The 13,392-nt window shown below is 46.3% G+C and overlaps 1 protein-coding gene across 3 annotated transcripts in view; it reads left to right on the top strand.

Annotated features, from left to right (window-relative positions):
• The first annotated feature begins 1,156 nt into the window (after positions 1-1,156).
• Positions 1,157-13,392, top strand: part of znf512b (zinc finger protein 512B) — an 86,868-nt gene continuing 74,632 nt past the window's right edge. For 2 of the 3 annotated variants that reach the window (XM_068000503.1, XM_068000502.1), the window contains exons 1-2: positions 1,538-1,625; positions 6,544-6,669. In XM_068000503.1, the coding sequence (XP_067856604.1) occupies positions 1,610-1,625; positions 6,544-6,669 (142 nt within the window). In that variant the 5' untranslated portion in view covers positions 1,538-1,609. Of the gene's footprint in view, positions 1,308-1,537; positions 1,626-6,543; positions 6,670-13,392 lie in introns of those variants that run through there. The other variant, XM_068000504.1, reaches the window with a different exon arrangement.

Here is a 13,392-nt window from a genome sequence, read left to right as displayed (position 1 = left end):
ACTTTAAAATGGGAACTGAAGTACATCTGTGTGCCCTCGTCCAAATATCCCCCAGCTTCTAACCTCACTTCACCTGAAGGCTACACTTGGTCTTTACTCCGTGTACAATGGTACAGGAATTTGACTAGTATATTTGTATTATACTAGTCAAAAAAACAGAATGTATATTTACTTTTATTTTTTCTTCATTCCCTTATTTTCATTATTTCAATTTCTGTGTTGATTTTCATTGAGGTGATGAATGACAAGCAAGGTAATTAAATGTGTTTTCACTTTGCATTCAGGTGTTATATTAGATACAATACAGGCCAAGCACACTGCAGAATCCTCACATATTTCACTGACAGTGTGGTTAAATCACAACCTCAAAAGCAATACTACACCTGGTGGCATTTTCTTGTAGAATGTTCTTTCTTTAGGTAGCTCACAAAAATAAGCCACAAATTAGTTATAACAGAGTAATTTCTTCCAGGAGTATCATAACACACGTGTTATATATCCTAAATAGAATGCTAATATTTAACAAGTGAAAAGTCAATTGTACCGTCTTCAGGCCGTTGTTTGCATCGTGTAGAATATAATACAATTGTATTATTGTCACATTAAATTTAAAATTACTGACAAGACTTTCAAGTTCTTTCATTATTTTTCTCGTGTGACACCAGCATTTGTTCAGAACAAAGCAGCTTATGTTTTTAAAGTCGCCGCTCTTAGATCTGCTGCATGAAATTAGCAAACATGAATCTGCATAGAACTTTATACCCTGAACCGATTTTTCCCTACCTTTTATTCTGTACACAAAATAAGTTGATGTAGCAATAATAGGCTTTGGCAAATCTCAGCCTTTTTTTTTATAAGAGAAAGTAAAATTTGGGGTCATGTTCTGCAAGCAATCTTATTTTTTGAAAAAATAGTTTAAACCGAGTTAGTAAAATATAAAAACAGCTGTAAATGTAAGTGCAGAATTGCATAAAAATGAAGTTACATTTTGGAAGGGGGTGGAGGCTGTTCTTCTGCACTACTTCAGCTGCGGATCCTGTTTATGCAATAATATTGAGAGATGGAAATATATAATCTGCCGTCTATTTTGGATAGATGGCAAGAAAGAAGCAGACATTTGCAGCGTTGAATTGCAGATTTGCTGCTTGTGCTGGAACTCGAAATTCGTGCAGCATTAAATAGTAACGCGAGAGTTGAAACTTACCTCCTCACTGTACAACTGTCAAAGGACAAGTGGAATCGCGCATGACCCAGGAATAGAGTCTACTGTAAGGCCCTGAAGATAATAATCTAAACAGAAATTTAAGGTAAGACGCCCGACACTGTGGTCGTCTCCCTTCCATTTGGGCGCCGCCTGGTATTTTCCATCATTTTCTTTGCTTTTACTCTTGCGATTGTCAATCGATAGGGGCAACTTTAGGCGGTGCAAAATGTTTTTCTGTCTCTTTTTCGCTGCAAGCTTTAGTTCGCCTGCTTCTTTAAAATGTCGCCATTTTGCCTCAGCGCTGTGCAAGCTCATTTTTCTACAGAGCTGGAGAAACAATGTATCAATAGTGAAATTGTTACATTCTGTATGTCGGGGAGTTGAAGGAGGAAGTTCCCGCTTTGTATGTTAATGAAGGAAGGTGAGAGGTTCGAGCCCGGGGGAGAATGTCGGAACTTCTTGGGCTTTCTCTTTTACTGTGAGCGCGCTTGTCGCCGCGCGTGCCCGCCCGCCCGGATTCCATGTTGAGTGTCGGCGCGTGCCAGCTTCCGCGCGCCCGCGATTTGGGTGCGTGTGCGCGCCTTTCCCCTGCGCATTTCCCTGACCGCTGTATAGGGTGGGCGTGAGTGGGCATCTATTCAATGTGAGTCATGGGAGCGGTAGGTGAAGAATTGGATCAAATTTTCCTAATCTCATTTGCCGTTACTTGCATGAGTTTTCTTTGGGGAAACCACTTTTAAGTTTTCGTGGGGTTTTTTTTTGGGTCTGGTCAGACAATTATGAATGGCACAGTGTGGATTTCAGTGTGCCAGAAACCACATGTATCGCAAGGACAGTAAAAAGGGAATCTGGGCAACACCAGCAGTAAAAAGGGAATCTGGTCACTCACATTTTTCAGTTACACCAGTGGATTTGCCATGGTGGTGCTCACAGTAAGTCAGAGGATAGGCTATTTTAGAAGGACAGGAGCTTTATACAATGTAATGCCAATGTATTATTCTGGTGCTAAAGTGGATTGCTGTAATTGGGCACATTCTGAGGTCATGCAGAGGCTAATTGGATCTTTGTAGAATGGCAGCTGCTTGTAAATCCCCAGCTGTTATGTAAGATAGAAAAGCCTTCAAGGCATGACTACCACAACAACTTGAATTCTTGCAGTACCCTTTCTGTATCAAGAAACATCTCAGCATGTTAAAGGGTGGATAAAAAGAAGAGCATAAGGGAAAATTGCAAAGGGGGTGGGAGAGGGAAAAACACATTCCTGTTGCAGGAAGGTAGATGACAAGGTGGAGGTGCTGGTGAAGAGTTCAAGAAGGATGAGTATAGTGGCTAAAGGAGTAGCTAAGGATGGAGCAGAGGGGGTGAGGAACAAGGAGGAGGCCAGTGTTGAGAGAACATAGAATGTGTTGAGGGATGTTGGACTGGAGATGATCGCAGAGATAAGAGTGAGGCCTTGGAGCAATTTAAAGATGAAGTTGAGGATCTTAAAGCCAATTTGCTGGGGCACACAGGACCAGTGGAATTTGGTGAGGACAGAGGTGATGGGGTGTGGTCCTTAGTGCGGGGAGGATGCAGTCTATGGCACTTTGCTTGAGTTGTAATGGGTGGAGGAGAGAAGACAGCAAAGAGAATATTAACTAAATCAAGCCTTATTAAAGTAATACAGGCGTGGATAGTGATTTTGCAGCAAAAAAGGGAGAGATGGGTGATGTTTTAGAGATGGAAGAAAATGGTTCTGGAGGCAGATCGGATGTGGGAGAAGAACTAGAGCTCAGGGTCAAGCAAACACCAAGGCTCCATATTTCTAGGGCTTTGGTGGCAGCTGGTGAGATTGATGAAGTCAAAGCTGGATATATAGGTGTTTGTGGAAGCTTAAATGGACGACTTCAGTTTTGTCAAGGAAGTTGTGGCTCAACATCACACAGGAGGTTGGAGAAGGTGGCAACAGCCTTGGGTTGATGAAAGAGGCTTGGAGGCAGAACGGAGTGTGGTTGGAGTAGGAATGAAAAAGATAGAACTTGCATTTATATAGTACCTTGCATATCACTCAGGATGTCCCAAAGCATGTCATATACAGTCACAGTTATGTAGGCAAGTACAGCAGCTATTTGGCCTATAGCAAGGTCTCATAACCAGCAATGAGATGAATGACAATTTAATTTATTTTTGGTGATGCTGATTGAGAGAAGAATGTTGAATTCTGCTTTTCATCAAATAGTGCCATGGAATTTTTAACTTGCACTGTAACATTTCAAATGAAGGACAGCATGTCCAACAATACAGCATTCTGTCCTTACTGTATTGTAGTGTCAGCTTAGATTATGTAATCAAATTCTGCAATGGTGCTTGAACCCACAACCTTCTGACTAAGCGCATACATGTGGAAGCTTGCCCAATGCTTATGGATGATGCTGCCAAGGAGGTAGCTTTTAAATAATGAAGAGGGTGGAACCCTGAGGTACAGAAGAGGTGACTGTGGGCAAGGGAGGAGATGCTACTGAAGGTGATGTAGTACCTATGATAATGACAAGTAGGAGAGAAACCATGAGAGAGCATTGCCAGTGATGGACTGCGGAGGAAGAAATGTTTGAGGAAGGTGATGTGATCGACAGTGTTGAAAGGAACGGAGAAGTCTAGGAGGACAAGGACGGACAGAGATCCACAGTCACACAAGATGCTGTTTGTGACATTCTCCAGTGTGGTCTCCTTACCGTGGGTGGAGTGAAAGCTGAAATAGAGTACATCAAACGGAGAGAAATAGGAGTATAATTGCAAGGATCGACATGTTCCATGCCTTTAGAGAAAGGGAAGAGTGGTGATGGTTGGGGAGAATGGAGAGTCGACAAGTTTTTTGAAGGGTTGATGACAGCAATTTTGAAGGATCGAGGGATCATAGTGAAGAATAGGGGTAGGTTGATGTCAGCAAGCATTGGGTTAAGGAAGGTAACTTCTTGAAAACTGCACTTGGTCTTGATTCCATATGTGCAATGCCTTGGGATATATACCCAAACACATCTGTGGCACTTCCTATTGTCATATTTTTCTGACTACTTTTGCCCATTATAAATTCCTACCTATTTATAATGTGTTTTGCCTGTGTAAACTTGCTATTCGGATTATGCAATTTGATTACTTGGTTCCCACAATCACTCAAAACGCTTTCTGAAAATCTTAACATCCACCAATTTTTTTCTCAATAACTGAAATTTCTAATGTCCAAAATGAGAGTTTAAACAAAAGAAAAATTCATAAAAGTACATATTCACAATAACAAAAATAAATATATTTATTGATTTGTCTTATGTGTCTTTTAATGTGTTCGTTAAAGATTTTACTTGAAGGCCTCAGCCTCTTCCAAAAGCTTGGGGTTGGACTTGATATTTTTACCCAGAGCTGTCACTCAGAGTTGAATTTAGATGTGCAGTCTAAGCATGGACAATGCTCCTAATTTCTCAGGAACCATCAGCATGATTCAGTCAATTATACTGATGGAATATTTTTCTTAAGTTTCTAGCAATTAGTGCTCAATAGCTTTTCTTGAAATAATTTTGAGAAACAGGGGTCAAATTTCAAAAGCTTTGTTGAGGTCAAATTTATATTGAATATTTTTTTTTAAAATGAGTGTGTGTATGAGAGAGAGAGAGAGAGAGAGAAAAGAACTGACTGTACTAATTACTCACCCTTTGTAGCCTTTGTTTTGTCTTCTACGAACTTGAGAAAGAGGTGGAGACAGAGAGAGAGCTGGGAATTTTGAGAGAAAGACAAAGTGGAGAGAATGGCACAGGCAGTTTCTTCCTCATTCTAATTCAATTTCCTTTTTTAAAAGAAACAAGTTGAATTTTGAAAGCAAAGAAAGCTTCTTTGAGAGAGGGAGGGAGGGAGGGAAAGAGCAAAATGGTTTGACGGTGATGTGGCATCTGACATTTTGGCATCCAACCTTAGGTAGAGCAAGTAGGAATGGAGAAAGTGGGATGGAGGATTAAGGCTGAAGTGAGTGACAGCAAAATAAGGGGAGGTCAGGATACAGGATTGAGTGAGTAGTTCAAAGGAGAAATGGTGAGGGTAGTGATAATGAAGGGGTAGTAGAAACGTTAAGGTTTGGAGAGGCAATGGGAATGAGGGCGTTGTGGAAGCAAGAGTGATTGGGGGAGGGATAATACTCCTGAGAAGCGCCTTGGGACGTTTTATATTGTTAAAGGTGCTTTATAAATCCAAGTTGTTGTTGTTGAGATGCGAGGGAAGCCACTGAGAACCACATTTTTCCTGCAACCACACCCCAATGTAGCGTAGCTTTTGGTGCCTCCTTTCCAGCCACTCCAAGCCATATGGCCCACTACTTCACATCCAAAAGGAAAGGAAAAGATGGAGAGGAGCAGAAGAGGACAATGAAGGGAACAAAAAGACTTAAAGGAAGAGAGATGGAAAGGAGGAGAGACTGACAGAAGAAGGGACAGGGAGACAGAAACAGCAACCTGGAGACAACAGAGACTGTTAAGACAATGACTATATTCTCTGACTTAACGTTTGCAATGCCACAGGCAATCATAGATTTTTTTTTAAAGCACTGCTAGATCAAAAGAATCACATTAAAGAGCAAACCAAGTTATTAAAAGAACTAAATGAAGCTAAGGATGAAAATATTGAAAAGAGGACTTGCATTAATACAGCACTTTTCCCCTCCTCCCAGAAATATCTCAAAGCACATTGTACAGTAATTATTGTTATGTAGGCAAGTGTGGAAACCATGTTTCACTCCGCAAGATCCCACAAATAGCAATAGCAATTACATAAATGACCAGTTAATCTGTTTTTAGTGGTGTTGGCTGAGGGTATAATGTTGGCCAGGACTTGGGGAGAACTTCAGCTTTTCAAATAGTGCCATGAGATCTTTAATGTCCCACTGAAACAGAAAACGAGACCTCGGTTTAATGTCTCATCCAAAGGATGGCACCTTCAAAATTATCTCACTTTCTAAGTAATGCATTGGAATGTTAACCCAGATTATGTACTGTAGTGGGGCTTGAACCCGCAGCTTCTGACTCAGGAGGAAAGGTGCTATCAACAGAGCCAATTGAGACATCAATGTATTGAAAATAAAAGCAAATTCAAGAAAGAGTTGGAAAAGTACTTGGTGAAAAACTTGATAGAGGTCTATGAGAGGTATCATGGAATATCATATTTCCAAGACACTGGCACTGTCTAGATGGACAACAATGGTTTTTTCTGGTCCTGTACATTTCTATGTTCCCAAGGTGAACATGTGCTTATATTGACGATATCTGAGCTCTATCACAACTTCATAGAGTGGTAAAGTCTTACAGATTGTTGTTATCTTACAGAAATGGCAGATTCCAGTGCTGCTGGAAAGGTTCGTGGAAATAAAAGACGCAATGCAAAGAGACTTGGTGATCAGAGTAATGCAACAACGACTAAGATTAAAACATCTGCTGACACCATTACATATGGTATGAACAATGTCTTATTTTGATTTTTTTTCTTTTTGGTATTCAGGTAGAGTATCCACTTTCTGGATCTCCTATTCCCCCCTCCCCACAGCATATCACGGTGTATATTAAAGATTAAATGAATAAAATGTGGTTTCTATGTTACAATTGTGCAGTACATTTCCCTATGCTGTTTAGGGATACAGTAGATATTCTTAAAGACTATTGTGAGAAGTGGCTATAAAAGTAGTGCAATAGTAAAGGATGTGTTATAGAAAGATTATTTTTAACTTTTTCTATCAACAATCAAGCTATAAACAATTTTTTTTTATTCATTCATGGGATGTGGGCGTCGCTGGCGAGGCCATCATTTATTGCCCATCCCTAATTGCCCTTGAGAAGGTGGTGTTGAGCCGCCTTCTTGAACTACTGCAGTCCATGTGGTGACGGTTCTCCCACAGTGCTGTTAGGAAGGGAGTTCCAGGATTTTGACCCAGCGACGATGAAGGAACGGCGATATATTTCCAAGTCAGGATGGTGTGTGACTTGGAGGGGAACGTGCAGGTGGTGTTGTTCCCATGTGCCTGCTGCCCTTGTCTTTCTAGGTGGTAGAGGTCGCGGGTTTGGGAGTGCTGTTGAAGAAGCCTTGGTGAGTTGCTGCAGTGCATCCTGTGGATGGTACACATTGCAGCCACAGTGCGCTGGTGGTGAAGGGAGTGAATGTTTAGGGTGGTGGATGGGGTGCCAATCAAGCGGGCTGCTTTGTGTCCTGGATGGTGTTGAGCTTCTTGAGTGTTGTTGGAGCTGCACTCATCCAGGCAAGTGGAGAATATCCCATCACACTCCTGACTTGTGCCTTGTAGATGGTGGAAAGGCTTTGGGGAGTCAGGAGGTGAGTCACTCGCCACAGAATATCCAGCCTCTGACCTGCTCTTGTCGCCACAGTATTTATATGGCTGGTCCAGTTAAGTTTCTGGTCAATGGTGACCCCCAGGATGTTGATGGTGGGGGATTCGGCGAAGGTAATGCCGTCGAATGTCAAGGGGAGGTGGTTAGACTCTCTCTTGTTGGAGATGGTCATTGCCTGGCACTTGTCTGGCGCGAATGTTACTTGCCATATATTAGCCCAAGCCTGGATGTTGTCCAGGTCGTACTGCATGCGGGCTCGGACTGCTTCATTATCTGAGGGGTTGCGAATGGAACTGAACACTGTGCAATCATCAGCGAACATCCTCATTTCTGACCTTACGATGGATGGAAGGTCATTGATGAAGCAGCTGAAGATGGTTGGGCCTAGGATACTGCCCTGAGGAACTCCTGCAGCAATGTCCTGGGGCTGAGATGTTGTAATTTAGGTTGTGGTAGATCAGAAAGTATCCATAAGGAAACATAGAATCATGGAATGGTTACAGCACAGAAGAGGCCATTCAGCCCATCGAGCCCGTGCCGGCTCTTTGTAAGAGCAATCCAGTTAGTCCCATTCCCCTGCTTTTTCCCTGTAGCACTGCAGTTTTTTTCACTTAAAGTATTTATCCAATTCCTTTTTGAAAGCCACGATTGAATCTGCTTCCACCACCCTTTCAGGCAGCGCATTCCAGATCATAATATTCACTGCGTAAAAAAGTTTTTCCTCATGTCGTCTTTGGTTCTTTTGCTAATCATCTTAAATCTGTGTCCTCTGGTTTTCGACTCTTCTGCCAATGGGAACAGTTTCTCTTTATTTACTTTATCTAAACCCTTATTGATTTTGAACACTTCCACCAAATCTCCTCTTAACCTTCTCTGCTCTAAGGAGAACAACCTCAGTTTCTCCAGTCTATCCAAGTAACTGAAGTCCCTTATCCCTGGAACCATTCTAGTAAATCTTTTCTGCACCCTCTCTAAGGCCTTCACATCCTTCCTAAAATGTGGTGCCCAGAATTGGACACAATGCTCAAGGTGTGGCCAAACCAGTGTTTTATAAAGGTTCAACATAACTTCCTTGCTTTGATACTCTTATGCTTTTTTTAAAGACCTGGATACCATCTGCTTTTTTGACCCCTTTCTCAACCTGCCCTGCCATCTTCAAAGGCGGCTAACATAAAAGGGAATCCAAAAGTCTCCTACAGGCATATAAATAGTAAAAGGGTAGTAAGAGGAGAGCTGGGACCGAAAAGGAGATCTATGCATGAAGGCAGAGGGCATGGCTGAGGTAATAAATGAGTACTTTGCCCTGTCTTTACCAAGGAAGAAGATGCTGCCAAAGTCACAGAAAAAGAGGAGGTAGTTGAGATACTGGATGGGCTAAAAATTGATAAAGAGGAGGTACTAGAAAGGTTGGCTGTACTTAAAGTAGATAAGTCACCCGGTCTGGATGGGATGTATCTCACCTCGCTGAGGGAAGTAAAGGTGGAAATTGCTGAGGTACTGGCCATAATCTTCCAATCCTCCTTAGATATGGGGGTGGTCCCAGAGGACTGGAGAATTGCAAATGTTACATAAGGGCAGTATTGGAATTAAGAGCAACAAAATGCTGTAAAGAAGCAGAGCCTTAGCATTGCCCCAGTTGGCGTTGAGGCCACTATTAGTTGAAAACAGGACATTAGGCAAAGAGAAAAGGCTTCTTTAAATATAAAAGGGTTGTTCTGTAACTGTTGCCAAGCCAGGAACAAGAGGCCATGCATTTTTAGTTTACAATTTAAATCATATTGTGCTGTCCTACCATCAGCTCTCAGCTGGTGCTAGTATAGCTGTCCATTTATTGTTTGGTGAAAGTCATGGAGTCCAGCATAGAAATAGTGGGTTCTTATTTTTTGTTACCAATTTCCCCTCGTGTTGTAGCAGTAGTATCTCCCAACAGAAAACAGGAAAAATTGGAGGAGAGTGTCACATTTGGGTCATTAAACATGGATTAATTTCATGATGCCCTCTTCTGTCCACATGCTCATATAATGTGAGTACTTAATAAATGGAAAATTTCTGAGTAACTGCATACCATTAATATTTGACAAATGTCATTAACAGCATGGGTTAGCATACTGCATGTTACTCACATCTCTTGAATTAAATAATACAATAATCTAATATCTGACGCACCATGATAGAGCATTTGGAATTAAGTGACTGAGGTTTAATTTACTTTAGAAGCATTCATTTATCAGTACTGCACAAAACCGCTCCTAATTTGGCACCACTTAGCAATTTCGCTCAGATAGGTCACAAGATGACTTTTAATGGAAAATGTCACACCAATGCATTAAGGACATTCTCATTTGATGGAGCCACATTGTTGGTGCAGTGTAGAAAGAGTTAACTCTGCATCTAACCGTGGTATGCTTGACCTGAGCGTGCTTGACGCTGACACCGGATGCTGAAATTGAAAAATTTGTATATCCAAGCACTGACACTCCTCATCTTGGTGAGCATAAGAACAATTTTAAAGAGGCTTTCTGTGAAAATCAAAAGATATAATACAAAATGAGTTGGTGCTATAGTGGTTTTCATGCACAATGCAAAATTAAGGTGCGATCCATTGAACTACAACTTCCAGAATTGATGTGTAGACATCAGGAAAGCCAATAACAATGATAGTTTGCGTTTTTATAACACCGTTAGAATAGTCAATTTTCCAAGGTGCTCCACAGAGAAGAAAGGGTGAAGAGTAGAAAAGAACATTGAACAGTGGCAGAGGGAACATTAAGACACAATTGAAGATAGGTTTTGAAGTGGGGAGAGAAGTAACAAGGTGGAGGGGTTTAGGGAGGGTGTTCTGGAGTGTAGCATTGAGAAGGTTGTAGCACCACTGCTAGGGTGGATGGAGGGGGAATGCACAGAGCAGAAGGCCCAAGCTGGGATATAGGGGTTGATTTTAACTCCAGGCACGATTGGTGCGTGGGGGCCCCAAAACGGGCGGCGCACCCGGAAGTCTGAAACCCCATGAGATCTGACAGATTTTAACTGACAGGCCTCATTTTAATATCTGAATTGGTCTCCTGCCCAAAATGACGTCAAAGCCGGCGAGTGGGAGTGGAAATTGGGACAGGAGGTGGCCTCCAGGGACCTAAGGAAAGAGTCCTCTGCTTAAGGTAAGTGCTTGGGGGGTTTCCAAAAAGATGCCGGTGTAGGTAGGGCCGGGGTAAAGGAGGCTCAAGGATTCCTTTAGGGGCTTGGAGGAGCACTTATGCTCCTCCTAGCCCCCAAGGAATCCTCCCGAAGAATAAAAATGTTACTTACTTTGGCATCTTCTGGCTACTCCATGGACTCGCGGCATGGTTGAGGTGTCTGTGTTGGTCCCATGCAGGTCTCCTGAATGTGGAAGTTAAAATGCTGTTGCGGTGCCGATGACGTCATCAGGTTGCAACTTTCAGCAGGACCCTTGCCGGGTGGGAAAGGTACGCCCTCAGATCAGTGAGCGAACTTAGGTGATTTTAAATCCCCCCATGTACCGTTCCCGGTGGGGGTGGGAGGGGTGGTTAAAATCGACCCCATAGTGTTGGAGGAGGTTGCACAGGGAGTGTAAGACAAAGCTCTCAAGGGTTTGTAAATGAGGATGAGGATCTTGAATGAGGAGGCACTAAGAGAGAGAGAGATTGCAGGGTGGGGGAGAGAGAGAGATAGCGAGATCGGGGGGGGGGGGGAAGAGAGAGAGATCACTGGGGGGTGAGAGAGTGAGAGATTGCGGGGGTAAGAGAGAGAGGGAGAGAGAGATCACGGGGGTGAGAAAGAGAGAGAGAGAGAGATTGCGTGGGTAAGAGACAGAGCGAGATCGCGGGGGAGGGAGAGAGAGCGAGATCGAGAGAGTGAGGTCGCGGGGGGAGAGAGAGGGAGAGAGTGAGGTCGCGGGGGGAGAGAGAGGGAGAGAGTGAGGTCGCGGGGGGAGAGAGAGGGAGAGAGTGAGGTCGCGGGGGGAGAGAGAGGGAGAGAGTGAGGTCGCGGGGGGAGAGAGAGGGAGAGAGTGAGGTCGCGGGGGGAGAGAGAGGGAGAGAGTGAGGTCGCGGGGGGAGAGAGAGGGAGAGAGTGAGGTCGCGGGGGGAGAGAGAGGGAGAGAGTGAGGTCGCGGGGGGAGAGAGAGGGAGAGAGTGAGGTCGCGGGGGGAGAGAGAGGGAGAGAGTGAGGTCGCGGGGGAGAGAGAGGAGAGAGTGAGGTCGCGGGGGGAGAGAGAGGGAGAGAGTGAGGTCGCGGGGGGAGAGAGAGGGAGAGAGTGAGGTCGCGGGGGGAGAGAGAGGGAGAGAGTGAGGTCGCGGGGGGAGAGAGAGGGAGAGAGTGAGGTCGCGGGGGGAGAGAGAGGGAGAGAGTGAGGTCGCGGGGGGAGAGAGAGGGAGAGAGTGAGGTCGCGGGGGAGAGAGAGGGAGAGAGTGAGGTCGCGGGGGGAGAGAGAGGGAGAGAGTGAGGTCGCGGGGGGAGAGAGAGGGAGAGAGTGAGGTCGCGGGGGGAGAGAGAGGGAGAGAGTGAGGTCGCGGGGGGAGAGAGAGGGAGAGAGTGAGGTCGCGGGGGAGAGAGAGGGGTCGCGGGGGGAGAGAGTGAGGTCGCGGGGGGAGAGAGAGGGAGAGAGTGAGGTCGCGGGGGGAGAGAGAGGGAGAGAGTGAGGTCGCGGGGGGAGAGAGAGGGAGAGAGTGAGGTCGCGGGGGGAGAGAGAGGGAGAGAGTGAGGTCGCGGGGGGAGAGAGAGGGAGAGAGTGAGGTCGCGGGGGGAGAGAGAGGGAGAGAGTGAGGTCGCGGGGGGAGAGAGAGGGAGAGAGTGAGGTCGCGGGGGGAGAGAGAGGGAGAGAGTGAGGTCGCGGGGGGAGAGAGAGGGAGAGAGTGAGGTCGCGGGGGGAGAGAGAGGGAGAGAGTGAGGTCGCGGGGGGAGAGAGAGGGAGAGAGTGAGGTCGCGGGGAGAGAGAGGGAGAGAGTGAGGTCGCGGGGGAGAGAGTGAGGTCGCGGGGGGAGAGAGAGGGAGAGAGTGAGGTCGCGGGGGAGAGAGAGGGAGAGAGTGAGGTCGCGGGGGGAGAGAGAGGGAGAGAGTGAGGTCGCGGGGGGAGAGAGAGGGAGAGAGTGAGGTCGCGGGGGGAGAGAGAGGGAGAGAGTGAGGTCGCGGGGGGAGAGAGAGGGAGAGAGTGAGGTCGCGGGGGGAGAGAGAGGGAGAGAGTGAGGTCGCGGGGGGAGAGAGAGGGAGAGAGTGAGGTCGCGGGGGGAGAGAGAGGGAGAGAGTGAGGTCGCGGGGGAGAGAGAGGGAGAGAGTGAGGTCGCCGGGGGAGAGAGAGGGAGAGAGTGAGGTCGCGGGGGAGAGAGAGGGAGAGAGTGAGGTCACGGGGGGAGAGAGAGGGAGAGAGTGAGGTCGCGGGCATAGAGAGAGACGGAGAGAGGGAGAGAGTGAGGTCGCGGGGGGAGAGAGAGGGAGAGAGTGAGGTCGCGGGGGGAGAGAGAGGGAGAGAGTGAGGTCGCCGGGGGAGGGGGAGAGAGTGAGATCGCGGGGGGAGGGGGAGAGAGTGAGATCGCGGGGGGAGGGGAAGAGAGTGAGATCGCGGGGGGAGGGGGAGAGAGTGAGATCGGGGGGGGGAGGGGGAGAGAGTGAGATCGCGGGGGGAGGGGGAGAGAGTGAGATCGCGGGGGGAGCGGAGAGAGTGAGATCGCGGGGAGAGGGGGAGAGAGGGAGAGGGTGAGATCGCGGGGAGAGAGTGAGATCGCGGGAGGGGGAGAGAGTGAGATCGCGGGAGAGAGTGAGATCGCGGGAGAGGGGGGTGAGAGTGAGATCGCGGGAGAGGGAGAGGGGGAGAGAGTGAGATCG

This window comes from Heptranchias perlo, chromosome 19, assembly GCF_035084215.1.
Source record: "Heptranchias perlo isolate sHepPer1 chromosome 19, sHepPer1.hap1, whole genome shotgun sequence".
Taxonomy (NCBI): domain Eukaryota; kingdom Metazoa; phylum Chordata; class Chondrichthyes; order Hexanchiformes; family Hexanchidae; genus Heptranchias; species Heptranchias perlo.
The sequence above is the reverse complement of the archived record's forward strand: the minus strand, read 5'-3'. Positions and strand labels throughout refer to the sequence as shown.